At 33.5% G+C, this 13,082-nt stretch overlaps 1 protein-coding gene across 6 annotated transcripts in view; it reads right to left on the minus strand.

Annotated features, from left to right (window-relative positions):
* The window catches only part of cno (canoe), a 52,459-nt gene that overhangs the window by 8,230 nt on the left and 31,147 nt on the right, over positions 1-13,082 (minus strand). For 5 of the 6 annotated variants that reach the window (XM_015979924.2, XM_015979923.2, XM_015979927.2 and 2 more), the window contains 4 exons: positions 10,368-11,577; positions 7,301-7,622; positions 3,461-5,011; positions 3,013-3,346 (listed from right to left, as the gene is read on the minus strand). In XM_015979924.2, coding sequence (XP_015835410.2) covers positions 3,013-3,346; positions 3,461-5,011; positions 7,301-7,622; positions 10,368-11,577 — 3,417 coding nt within the window. The remainder of the gene's footprint in view (positions 1-3,012; positions 3,347-3,460; positions 5,012-7,300; positions 7,623-10,367; positions 11,578-13,082) is intronic. The other variant, XM_008194814.3, reaches the window with a different exon arrangement.

Below are 13,082 nucleotides of genomic sequence, written 5' to 3' on the forward strand. Positions count from 1 at the left end.
TGTGGTGGAACGAAGACTAAAGGTTAAATGGTGGTCAATTAAAGAGGAAAAATTGTGAACCTCCCACCACATAATTCAAACCATTAAAAACTAATGGTAACAAAATAATACAAAAAATTATATAAATAAAATAAAACAATAGAAAACCATCTAAATCAACAACAGTTATTTATTTGACGAGTTTGAATGTAAATCGGACGCTTTATTTCACGAATGAATTTTTAAACCACGAGTGACAACTGACAACGAGTTGTTTTATGATCATTGATATTTTGAAAATTGTCAATCCAGAAACCTCTCGTTCAAATTTTGAACGTTTTTTGATATAAATTAACTTAGAAATGTTATCTATCCTGATGTTTCTACTTTTTAAAGTAACAAAATAAAAAAATCGCTCCTCCTCTCTACAAAAAAATTTGAGAGGAATGTATTGCAGAAAATGTTCACCCCCAACTTCCATACAACGGTACAACCAATTTTTGTCTAACAATTTTCAACATTTCTGGTAATATCAAACGCCTCCTTGATAATTGAATTCTTTTCTCTGTACTATGAACCATTTTAAGAATTTAATGACAATAATTTGCGAAATGAAGAAGAAATTATGAAAAATACTGGGTAAAAATGGTAATTTTACCACCTTAAGCCTAAATTTCTTGTTACTTCAATACGTAAAAACACTAGTGCAAACAAGATAGCATTTCTTAGTCTATCAGTACCAAAAAAAATCTTCAAAATTTAAGCTAGATTATTTTAGATTCTCAATTTGGAAAATTTCAGTAAAACTTAGAACAATTCGAAATTCTTAAGAACAAATCGTTCATAATAATTGTAGAAAAGTACATGGTTGCACAGGCAATGAAAGCAGCTTTAAAATGATTTCTCACTCGAACTCTCTTGCCGTTTAAATTTTTTGGAAGGGTAGACCTGAAGGGATGCTGAGATATCTTTAAAACCAAGATAATATTTGGTCTCCTTTTAAACTAAAATTGACCTGTTTCAGCATTTTATCCTATCATAGACGAAGGCAAATTTTAATTGGAACACCTGTATAGTAATTGTTACAGTCATTATAATCATCAGTTTTATAACTGACTATATTTTCTTTTTATTTTCGTCTTAACTTTACTACATAACAAATCATAAGCGCGTATTCTGTAACATTTTAACGGTGTGTTAGAATTTAACACTGGTTAAAATCGCAAATTTAGAAATTTTATTGGTTGTTGCTATAGGAACAACGATTAACGGCCTTAAATTTTAACGATTTCATTACAGAATATACAGAATTAACAGGTTTCCAAGCATTTACATTTTTAGTTAAAGATTATAATTTTAGATTTAAGAATAATTATAATTTAAGGAAAACTGACATATATTTAAAAATTTTGATGATTTAACTAATACAATAGCCGCCCGGTTAACCGAATTTTCTTTCCTATTTTTTCTTAGTAATATTAAAAAAAATTGTTTTGATATCCGAGTCATACAATAGAGATTTTACCAGTATCAACTTGATTCTATGTATAGTCTCAAGTATACGTCGCTGAAAAATGAATAAAGTGTAAAAATGTGAACGAAAAGTTATGACAATTGCCCAAAAATTAAAAGTCTCGATAAAAACGATTTGTTAAAAAAAGGTGAAGATGAAAAAAAAAAGGTAAAAGGTGGAGAGATATTGCGGCCAGGAGTAGAGGCAGTGTTGAGACAAACACGTATTGATTCGTTTTTCAAATAAGTGCATACCATAAGTTGTTAAAAAAAAGTCTAACAATTTGTATGTTCTTAATTTACTTTAATCTGATGAATTAAGGAATGCTATAATTAACCCCCGTATTATCTAAACATTCAGTTATCCAGAATGGCCTGAGCCTACATTATTTTTTCGGATAACCGGGCGGCTACTGTGATACATTTTTTATTTTTCTTGTTAAACTTTTGAAAAATTACTTTATTTATATCAAGTGAGCAGGGTAACTGTTATCTAAAAAAATTTTTCTTTATTCAGTTAGTATTAGTATTAAGAACTAGTACACAATAAACAATTTTTTTATAATTTAGAAATTTATAACTTCTGGACAAAAAACTTAGACGTATGTATTAAGAGTCATTTATTTTTTGTAAAGATCAAAAACTATAAAATTATTATTAAAAATTAAAGTGGTGTCAAGAAAATTAATGCGATTATTAATTCTAAATTTAAGTCTAGGATGAAATTTGTTGAATAATTCTAAAATAATATGAGTTATCTATAATCAACATAATCTATAATTTATTAGCTGTTTCAAAACTATAAAAACGCCATTGTCGCATTTTCTCTAAAATTAGCTGTTATAAATTATTTACGCACTTCAAGGAAATAGTAGCCGATGTAATTTTATAGTTTCATTGAGAGATCTAATCATTAATAACTATTTTACAATTTTATTAATCTTATTTAAGAAAATGATTTGGTAAAATGCGACGTTGGCGTTTTTATAGTTTTGAAACAGCTAATATAATAAATAGGAATATCATCGAGAATATTGTTAAAAACAGTAGTTTCAAGATCAACAGCTTTATTTTCGTTATTAATTCGCATGAGGTCTTTACGTTGTAATTAGAGGTATGTTATTTCGTCCCTTTTACATTGTTTATTGATTATATTCTTGTTTGTTACATGTTTTTCAAGTACTTTTGTATTGGTTTATTCTATTTATACAATTTTCTGTATAATTTTTATATTTATTGTTGTAATCCTTCCGTTTCATTATTTATATTTTGCTGTGCCCTTGTGGGCAGGCAGTTCACAATTTTTCTTCTTTATTTGACCATCATTTATCCTTTCGTCTTCCTTTCACAACACGAGTGGCGGTATTGCCGTTTAAGTATGTTTTTAATTTTATTGATCTTTTATAATAATAATTATTAATAACATGGAAATGGAAATTTACCGCCGAAACGTCATTAAATTAAAATTAATGTACACTCTTTTTATTTATAACTTCTTCAATAAACTATTTGGGGTTTTACCTGTCTCCCAATTGTTGCGGGCTGGGAATTTTGTTCCTATAAACGCTGAGATTCTGGTAAAATCCCCCATCCTGCTGGTGCAGATTGTGCGTAGACCTGCTGCGCAAACCCGCCTGGTTGTTAACAGGACCGTTCGCAGGTGGTGCACTATTAGTATTGATGCTATTATTCGACGAGGTCCGACTATAACCCGGGTTAAAGACGTCGTGAGGGTTCCGAGGTTGCTCCGAGTTTGGTGAGATGTGATGAAGCGCTGGCACGGACTTTGAAGAGGGAATCGTGCGTTCTGAGTCCACCCTCGATGGCAAATCCCGCTCAGACATGCGTCGAGGACCTGGACAAACCCCCAATCACAAACAAACCAACAACAAGTTAAAACATTCAAAAACGCTTGCATAAAATAAAACCAAAATAAAATTCGTGCGCAACTTTGGAAGCCATTTCTTACAATCAAAAGCGCCAACTTGGGAATCCCCAGCTAACCTAGCAGCGTAATCCCGTTCGATGTCCACGCAACTCTGGGTTTTCCGCGACGTTTCCGACGAGTTTCGCAAAATGGGGCAATTTTTTTTCGCGTAGCGGCAGCATTTGCGCACGGTTTTGCGGTGCTTGATGTCGCTGCAGCTTTTCCACGTTTTCGGCAGGTATTTCTTCTTCAGGACGATGATTTTCGGGGACTTTTTTGGCGAGTTTTTGTTGCGTTGGTTATTGCGTCTTGTGACTATGTAAGAGTCGGGGAATTTTTTGTGGCCAGACTTCTTGTTCAAGTGGGTTAAGCGCTCTAAGCTATCGCAACGAACTAATTGACTATTGAACGATTTTGGTTCGATTATTTCACTGTAGCGGCGACAGTTTGGGCCCAGTTTTGGTGTTTTTTGGTTTGCTAGATTATTAAGACACTCGGTTTCCTGGAGACGTTCTCGACTGTTCTTCAGAATACCCTTCGGCTTCGCAACTTTACCAAAATCTTCGTTAAAAATGCAATTACGAAACTCGCACTTGTGCATCAAATCGAAATCAGTTGCCTTCTTCTCTTTGATGTTATCTTCCGAACTGTACTTAACGATCACAATATCAAACTTCGGAGATAAATTCGGCTCGGAACTAAATTTAACGCTGCTCCGCCTCAGACTCTTTTCAGACGTCTCAAGATTCTCCTTTTCCAGGTGTTCGCTAGATTTCGTCAAACGTATATTAAAATCACTTTTCGAGTACGAGCCATTCAAGCTCCAGTCGTGCAACAATTTCAAAAGCTCCAGTCTCTCATACTCCGTCAATTTATCGTTTAATCTCTCCTCACTCACACTTTTACTTTTGCTCCCGAACGATTTATAATCGGACAAATCGGGGTAACTTGTAGCTTTACTTTCAAACCGTTGGCTATCAACTTGTCCAAACCGGACCTCATCCGGCGACTTCCAATTTTTATGCTTAATAGGAGTGTCCGGATCAATGTGACTCAAATCCAGGTTCGATTCATGCACTCCACTATTGATACTCGAAGTGGAACTCGACAAATCCTGCAACGACGACGAACACAGCTTCTGTTGGCGCGACTTCTTACTTATACTTAAAAATTTATCAGTGTCGCCAACTTGCCCAATATCCACGAAGGGATTTTCAGGAATATCGATCGAGTAGCTTTTCTGTTGTACGAAATTATTGGCCTTGTCTTTCCACGATTTGTTGCTGATAACGGTAAAGTCCTCGACTTTTTTCGTTTCAAAGTTGGTACCCGTTTCGTCGTACCCCAGAATAATGTTTTTGGGGGATGGTTCGGAAAAATCGGTTACTTGTAGATTGAAAACGGGTTCGTCACTCTCGACTTCGATTCGAGGGATGGTGAATTTGCGCGTTTCTTTTTTGTAAAGAGTGTCATCGGAGCTGAAAAATACGTTGTTTTTGGGTTTGGTGGCCGGGGGCGTGAACACCAAGCAATTGTTTAGGCTGTAGAGGGACTCTTGCGAGCTGTAGTAGGATTCAGCGTAGAAATCCCCAGCTGCATGTGGATAAGCGAATGGCGGTCAATAAGGTTATTCTTTATTAAAAATACACACATTCAGTTTTCAAAGTCTCGTAATATACTTAAATAAACTAATTTGTTAATGAAACCGATTAATAATAACCAGTGTGAGGAAATTTTATGGGATGGCCATGAGGCCACAACCGATCAGCTGACTCGTCGTAGCGCTCTCGCGATGTTCATATTTATCGATGAAATGGTCCGTTACAGCGCGTGCATTGGCGTAGTTTACTAGGGGTTTATACAATTAATGTTACCGGTTGATTCGTCAGAAACGTTACGATTTGTATATTTTTTTTAAAAGGACTTTAAAGAAGGTTTATTTAGTTATCTACAAAATGTGTTCGAGGTGAAATCGCAGCGTATTTCCCTTTGAAACGTGGTGTGGTTGAAAACATTTCAAGGGCTAAAAATGGTAAATAATTAAAAAAATATTAATGTCACACCAAAGAATACTTTGAAATGAATTACAATTTCGTAATTTAGTTCTACTGGGTCACTTTTATGCTTTTTAAATAAGTACATGAGATAATAATGTTCTATTGACTTTTTAGATATTATTAAAATTAACAGAGTTAGGGCGGTTAAAAGTAAAGGTATAATATTAATAGATAAGTGACATTAATTATTTTTTAATCATTTACGAATTACGATTTTTAGCTCTCGAAATGTTATCAAAGGCGATGAACACGCTTCAGAGGGAAATACGGTTCGGTTTCACCTCAGGCGCATTTTGCAGTAAGTTTAAATTGCAATAAATTGGTGAGTCTTACAGATAACGAAATGATTTTTGCACCAAAAATTTATTTCAAGTATTAGCTTTATTTCGTCTCTATTATGTGGGAGTCTATCTTTTAAATTAAAAAACTTTCGCGCATCTCGAAAATTTCACTACACAATTATGCAACGTTACAAGAAAATGTAATTTTTTTGGTTTCCCTTTATCAAAACTCAACCTTGTTAAACTGTATAAATCTGCATTTATTGAAAATTTGTTTGCAAAAAAACGGAGTTTCTAGCTTTATCCAGAAGGAAGATATGAGTATGTAAACGCAAAATGTGTCCAATTTTAGGTGTTTGCAAATTTTTAGCTAAAACGTCTTTTCATCCCCTTCGCGAGGGTTGAAACAAAAAATTCTTTGTCTAAACATTTTTTAATACTCTTTCCTAACTTATATCAACAATGCAAGCTGTTCCACAACATTTCGGTTTAAAGGTTTATCTGACTGCAAGCGCGCGCCCATGCACTAACCTTCGCCCATAAAATTTCCTCACACTGATAATAACCCATACATTAATAGTAAGATTATTAATCGCCCATTAGAAATGGGCTGATTAGAACACACTATTTTTTCGTTTTTTTTTTTTTGAGATAAAACCAAAACTACTACTCCTTACGTTCCAAAATAAATGTCCAATTATAGTTTTTTATAAATTACAATGATCTGCAACGAAATCGTCCTTTAAATAAAATTACAATTAATATAGATATGAAGATTTAAACGTACTGAATCAACATCTGCTTTTTTGAAGTTTTTTGCTATGACGTATTGATTTTTTACAGAATTATTTGTCAAATCAGTTTTTGAAAAATAAACAGATAAAATCCTCTACAAATTGTTAATCTACTTTTTACTCGCTGATAATTTGCGATTAATTATTACGGTCGTTATGACAAAAATCATCCAAAAAAATTGTATAGCCACCAGCAGTAAAAAGTTACACTACAATTTTCCACAATAAATAATGGTACATAACTATCTCCATGTTTTTTTTTTTAATTTGGACAGTTATTTTGGTTTCTTTCAAGAATTAAATGTTTAAACGTCAAAATCATTCATTAAAATAACGTTTTTTGGCAGGAATTTCTTTAATTGATTTACTAAATTTTGATTTCTTTGTCACTGCGAAGTATAATTTTTCTGTCTCGCTGTACTTTCAACCGATTAAAAATGCAAATAAGTTTCTTGCTACCTTCTTTACCTTTTTCGATTATACTTCCAAATGAGTTCGTTATTCAATAGAATTGTAAAGTAGTTGAAAAATACGTTGGATGTTGGCGATTTAATTATGAGTAACTCAATTTATCGCATTCATGAACTCATGCATAAAAATGCTGCTTAACACCAATCCCAGTAGGTTTGAGAACGCGGCCTAAAATTTTAGCTTACGCTAACTAGCCTTAACGATTTAACTGCCACTAAAATAATTTCTAGCGCGTTATTATACAGGGGGATAAAATGGGTGTTTGTGTTGGAATCTTACCTCGATGAGGTGTAGGACTCGGCTGTTGAAGCAATGTGGCCAATCCGTGATACACAGCACCCCCTTTCGCTACTTCAAGTGTGACAACACTTCCGGTCCGTACCAGAAACTCGGCGGCTTTTTCTTGTGTGATTCCCAGAAGGGATTGTCCATCGACTGATAGTAGTTGATCGCCAGCAGCCAATCGCCCATCTCGATCTGCAGCTCCTCCGGGAACCACCGATTTTATATAAATTCCGAGTCGCTCCTGACCGGCTCCTTTGGCTGCCACTATCGACAAGCCCATGCCACCCCCAGCCTTATGCAACCGAATGACTTGGACCTGCATTAAATTAGTCAAGAATTAATTATACAGACTGTTCCTTCTAAACCCCACATTGGAAGTATTAGGAGTTCTAATAATGATAGTCATCTGAAAATGACCTGATTAATGAAAATATTGCAATATGATGGCACTGCCAGTTATACCAGAAGTCGCTATCAACTTTCTTATTTTAAATCGAAAGCTATGTTTTTTACTGCATTTTTGGATTACATGAGTGATTTTAAAGGAGTTTTTATTAACTTTCCCCATATTTAAAGTTTTTTGAAAATTTTTGGATGTTCATCTTTGACAACAAAAATCGATCTCGGCCTGTTTTAAAAATTTTAAAACCCTTTTGGCTTTGAAAAAGAAGGTTTAAATTTTCTCTTTGGTGTTCTCAGATTTCTCAAAAAAAACTTAACAAACCCCAAAATATTTTTTTTGATTTACATTTATAGAACTTTAAACACCTATAACTCAAAATTTTCAAATAAAATACAATTTTTATTTCACTAAATGGTGAAGAATCTAATTCTGCATCGATAGATATGTACTGTCATACCAAATAGAAACTGAGTAAAATACAATAAATCGAAGTTTTTCATAACATGAAAGCATGAAAATTATCACCGATAGGTGTAGGGAATGCGTATACATATCGTTGCAAATTTTTTTTTCACTTAAAGAAATAAAAACTGGAACATTTGTTTGAAAAAACTGACTTACAGTTTGCAGAAGTTGTCCAAAAATAACGTTAAGATTTTGGAGTTATTACATTTTTTACAAATTTGCACTGAAACAAAGAGACAGGCTTTTGTTTTTGATTGTCAAAAAACGATCTCTAAAACTCCAAAAGTGGCAGAATTATCGATTTTTTAAGTGAAAGGTGCGAAACCAAAAATTTTCAAAAAACTCTAAAAATTTCAAAAACGGATATATTTAGGTAAATGGAAAACTGATAAAAATCCCCTTGAAATAACTCGAGTTATCAAGTAAAAACAAATCTTTTCATTTAAAATAAGAAAGTTAATATCAACTTCCCGTATAACCGACATAAATTGTTGAATTTTCATTCAACAGAGCCCAACTAATTTTCAGATAAATATCATTATCAGAACTTTCAATACTAGTATAATAGATATAGTATAATAAAGACTATAATACTATAAAAACTGAACCAAAAGTAACGCACAAAATTCATATCTTAGTTATTAGTTATTTAAAAAAAATGCTCGTACATGTCGAATAAATTTTTTTAAATCCAATATTTTTACAACTGAGTGACATTTACGATGTCATTGGTTTTTAACTTGGTGACATAATTCTTAACTTTTTTAAATAACATTTTTTGTTCACTGTTTTAGATAATGCACATCTCTCTGGTACTGAAAAAAAAATAAAAAATAAATAAAATAAAAAATATTGACAATTAAACATAATTATCTTTTTTATTTTGACTTATTTCATAAGCGGCAATTGTTTTTTATATTTTTTTTAGTAAATGTACTATGAAAACAGAAAATACGACACCTAAACACAAAAAAAATAAGTAAAAATCCATCACCCTTTATAAAAATAAAGCAAGAACCAAAAAAATACAACTGTGTAATATTCTCAATAACTTTTGTAACTTTCTTATTTTATATTCTTCTTTTTTGTTATTTTTGTACTTTACTTTTTTGAATTTTTCTATACTTATTAGAAAAATGAAAATGTGTACTATTTAAATAACTAACGAAAAATGTCAGTCGTCATTAAAAACAATCAGAAATTACGTCAGCGCCAAAAAAATGGCAATATGGTATCAAAATGTAGCATTTAAAAAAATAAAATCAACCTGTTTGAGATTTTTTTTGAAAAATAACTTATAACAAACATATGAATTTTGTGCAGTAGCCCATATTTAAATAAGGGCTAAATGGGCTATAGCGCAAGATGGCAAAATTTTAAGGGCAGCAAAAATTGCTTTATTTTCATAAAAAATACGTAGTAAAAAACGAGTTCCATTATTTCAAATCAACTGATCAAACTTTTAGTTTTCGTCGCATTTTTTAATTCGTAAATTGTTACTGTTTGGTTAGTTTTAAGAGAATTAAGAAGTTTTTAGTAGTTTTAATTTATATAAAGAAAATTCACAATGAGTAGTGGTAAAAAAGCCTGAATCCAGAAAACGTAATATTATAAAAAAAGGGTCAAAATGGCTACGTTTAAAAAAACACTACTTCTGGAATAAAGTGTTTTTTAATGAATATAAAAAATAAAAGAGACATTTTAAAATTAAGTGTATGTTTGGTAGCTTTACAAAAAAAATTTCCAAAAATTTTGAAGATAATTTTCAGAAATATCTTGCATTTGTAGATAACTTGGGCTATGTCATTTAAATAAATAGATTATTACATGGTTTTGAAACAGCTAATACATATTGACTGATTTGTTTTTATCAAATGTCATTGCTCAAAAATTGATAGAATTTGTATGGTATGAGAATAATTAGACATCTTAACTGTTGTAGAGTAGTGTATATTAAAGCACTAATATCCGTAACATTTTCGAGCAGTTTATGCGCAGTTTAGCAGTTCACTTGAGATGTCATAAGAGAGGTGAAACCATTTAAAGTTTTGAAGGATGATTTGTATAACAACATATTTCAAAACTTTTTTTAAAGTTTGTAAAATTTTCCTTTGAATTATTATTTTTTTTTGAAAAAATGTTGTGTAGACAAAGGCGGCAAAATTAAACATGTTTTTTAAATTTTATTTTTACCTCTGGTTGGGTCGTACTCAAAGCACTGGGAGGCCGTGGCGCGGACATGTACACTGTCCAATGGCCCGAACTCGTCGGTTGCGCGGCCAGACGACACAAACCCGACGCTTGCAGCGGGTGCAGGAAGTCGGCAAGACCTGGTGGAACCCCTTGAACGACATCGCAGCTAAACCCATCATCGGGGAGTAAAAGTTGTAGTGGTGGCGCTGGGTCTTCGTAAAGTGTGACTTCGCGACCTTCAGCCCGCGCAAGCTCGTCGGCGACGCTTTCGGCCGCTTTGGCCGCCTGCTCCAGCAACGGGGGCGGTGCCAATTTCTCCCCAGGTTCCGCCTTGTACTGTCTTAATAAAGCCCCCAATTGCATCGAATTTAATTTGAAACAGGCCGACGACAAGTTGGCTAAATCCTCCGGCGTGTATTTAGGTGCTTGCATCAAGTGTGCACATTGCACGATCTTGGCAAGGTGGCACTCCGCAGCCAACTCCAAGCCTTGGGACTCAGCCCAAGCTTGCAGGTTCCTTAATCGATTGAAGAGTTTATTGCCGAAACTTCTCGTACATAAATTACTGTTACTGATCACATTTGCGAGCGCTTTGGCCGAAATCCAGTGGAACAACTGGGAAAATAATTGGATGGTTAGGGCCGCATTGACCCGACACTTCCGTAGGAGATTCATAGCACCACTTAAAATATTTATAACTTCGCGGGGATGGTCATCCCCTGTCACCGACATCAAATGAGCCATGGCCGAGTTTAACTCGTCGGTTAAACACGCGACTAAATTCTTAAAAGCTAATTGTACTGCATCTGCAAGTGTGTCTTGTGCTTGGATCGAGAACGCACTGACGTGTCTGTCCGATTTGAGGAAGTGTAGTAATTCACTGGCGTTGGCTAACCAGAAAGCTTGAGATATGCTTTCGGTGCTTCGGTCTTGGACCGTGTGTCGGATCAGCATGGCGGCGTGTTGAAGCAAAACGGTGAGTTTGTGGGCACGTTCTGTTGGTGTTAGTTCGGGGCGGTAGTGAGTCGATGCTCGATAACGGGCACAGAGGTATAGAGTGTAAGCTGGGGCGAGGCGAAATGTTGGTGTTGTGACGTCGAGATGCGTTATAACGCGAGCTAGGAACTGCTCCTGGGGGTCCTCGGGGAACTCCAGCACGGCGGGGAGGATAGGGTCCTGGCCGCGGGGGTAGCGGTCCATGCCGCTCAACCTATTAAAATTGTTATTTTGTAGTACAGGTTCAAATAAACTGCGTTTTTAAAAACAATTATTATTATTTATTTATTAAAAAAATGTTATACAAGGTGAGTCCGTTAAAAATCACATAGCAATCAAGGTTAGCTGTTCAATATTTTTTATTTTTCTCTATACAGAGTGCCGTTTTTCAAGCTCCACCTTGAAATTTCATTAAAAAAATATTTTTGCAAAGACTGCATTAGAAAAAAAACGCCAAAAATTTTGTTTAACAAACTAAATTATGACAGTTATATATGCTAGCAGAATTTTTATAACTTTGTCTTGTTTTGTTTTGCAAAGAATAAACTTCAAGCTTATCGTGTCATTTAGTTTTTAAATAGGTAAGCTTGGCGGAAATGTGAACTCTCCAGTTCCAAATTTAATTAAACCTCCAAAATCGGGTTTGTTTAAAAACAAAATTGTTGGTGTTTTTTTCCAAAGCACTCTTTGCAAAAATGCTTTTTTCTCCATTTTGAACAGCATGTAAAATTCGATCACATCGTTGTAATCAGGAATAAAAACAATTTTCAAAAATACAAAAAACAAATATGGTTTCCATAAGAAAAAACAAAGTAGAGTGTTGTAACCCTACATCAAGGACGCCTTGGAAAATCCGACGACAGATTTAGATTTCTTGTAAAAAAGTGCCTGAAGAACGTCCTACTTAAAAACGTCTAAGTCTTTTGGTTTTCGATTGAAAAAATTAAAACTAAAACAAAAAAATTCCGTTTTTTTTTCAATAATTCAAATACTGAAAATGATACATACATTTTTTTTCAAATAATTGTTCATCATAAAAATGCACAATTCTGTCCCAATTTAACCGACCTTTTAATAACTGAGATCGCCATGGTGGAGCTCGAAAAACAAGCACCCTGTATAGATTGAAAACAATCTTACGGGACGTTGAAAATGACATAAAACTAAATTAACAGTTCCTAAGATTGACAAAAAAGCCTTCTGTCACGTGAAATAACTCTTCTCAAAGTTAAATTTTTAAGTTATGTTTTTGGTGTCTCATCATATTTTTTTGACTTTATTTAGCAGAAACGACAGCTTTTGTAACATTAAACAAATAGCTGTGGAAAAAACTTACTAATTAATGTCCTATGATATGCAACATTTAAAAACTTAAAATTGAATTCGACATCGTGAGAAACAAAAGAGCAACAATCGATACAGTTGCTAAGGAAAATTAAAATAATACATAAAAATTAAGTTGCCTGAAATCATTTTTGTGCTTAACTAAACATCTTTTATTCGAGAGTTTGTCCGACGCTTTTGAATCAACCTGCAGTAGATTTTTTCATAATTTTTCTATTTACCATTATGATAAAATAAAAAATAATTAAATTAATTATTAATTCATATCACAGTTAATATTAAGTCGCTGGAAAAATTATGATTTCTTAAATTATTTTAGAATAAGTGATGGTTAAAATAATCTTGTTTTTGTAAAAAATCCATAAAAAAAATTCA

Source organism: Tribolium castaneum, chromosome 5, assembly GCF_031307605.1.
Source record: "Tribolium castaneum strain GA2 chromosome 5, icTriCast1.1, whole genome shotgun sequence".
Classification (NCBI taxonomy): domain Eukaryota; kingdom Metazoa; phylum Arthropoda; class Insecta; order Coleoptera; family Tenebrionidae; genus Tribolium; species Tribolium castaneum.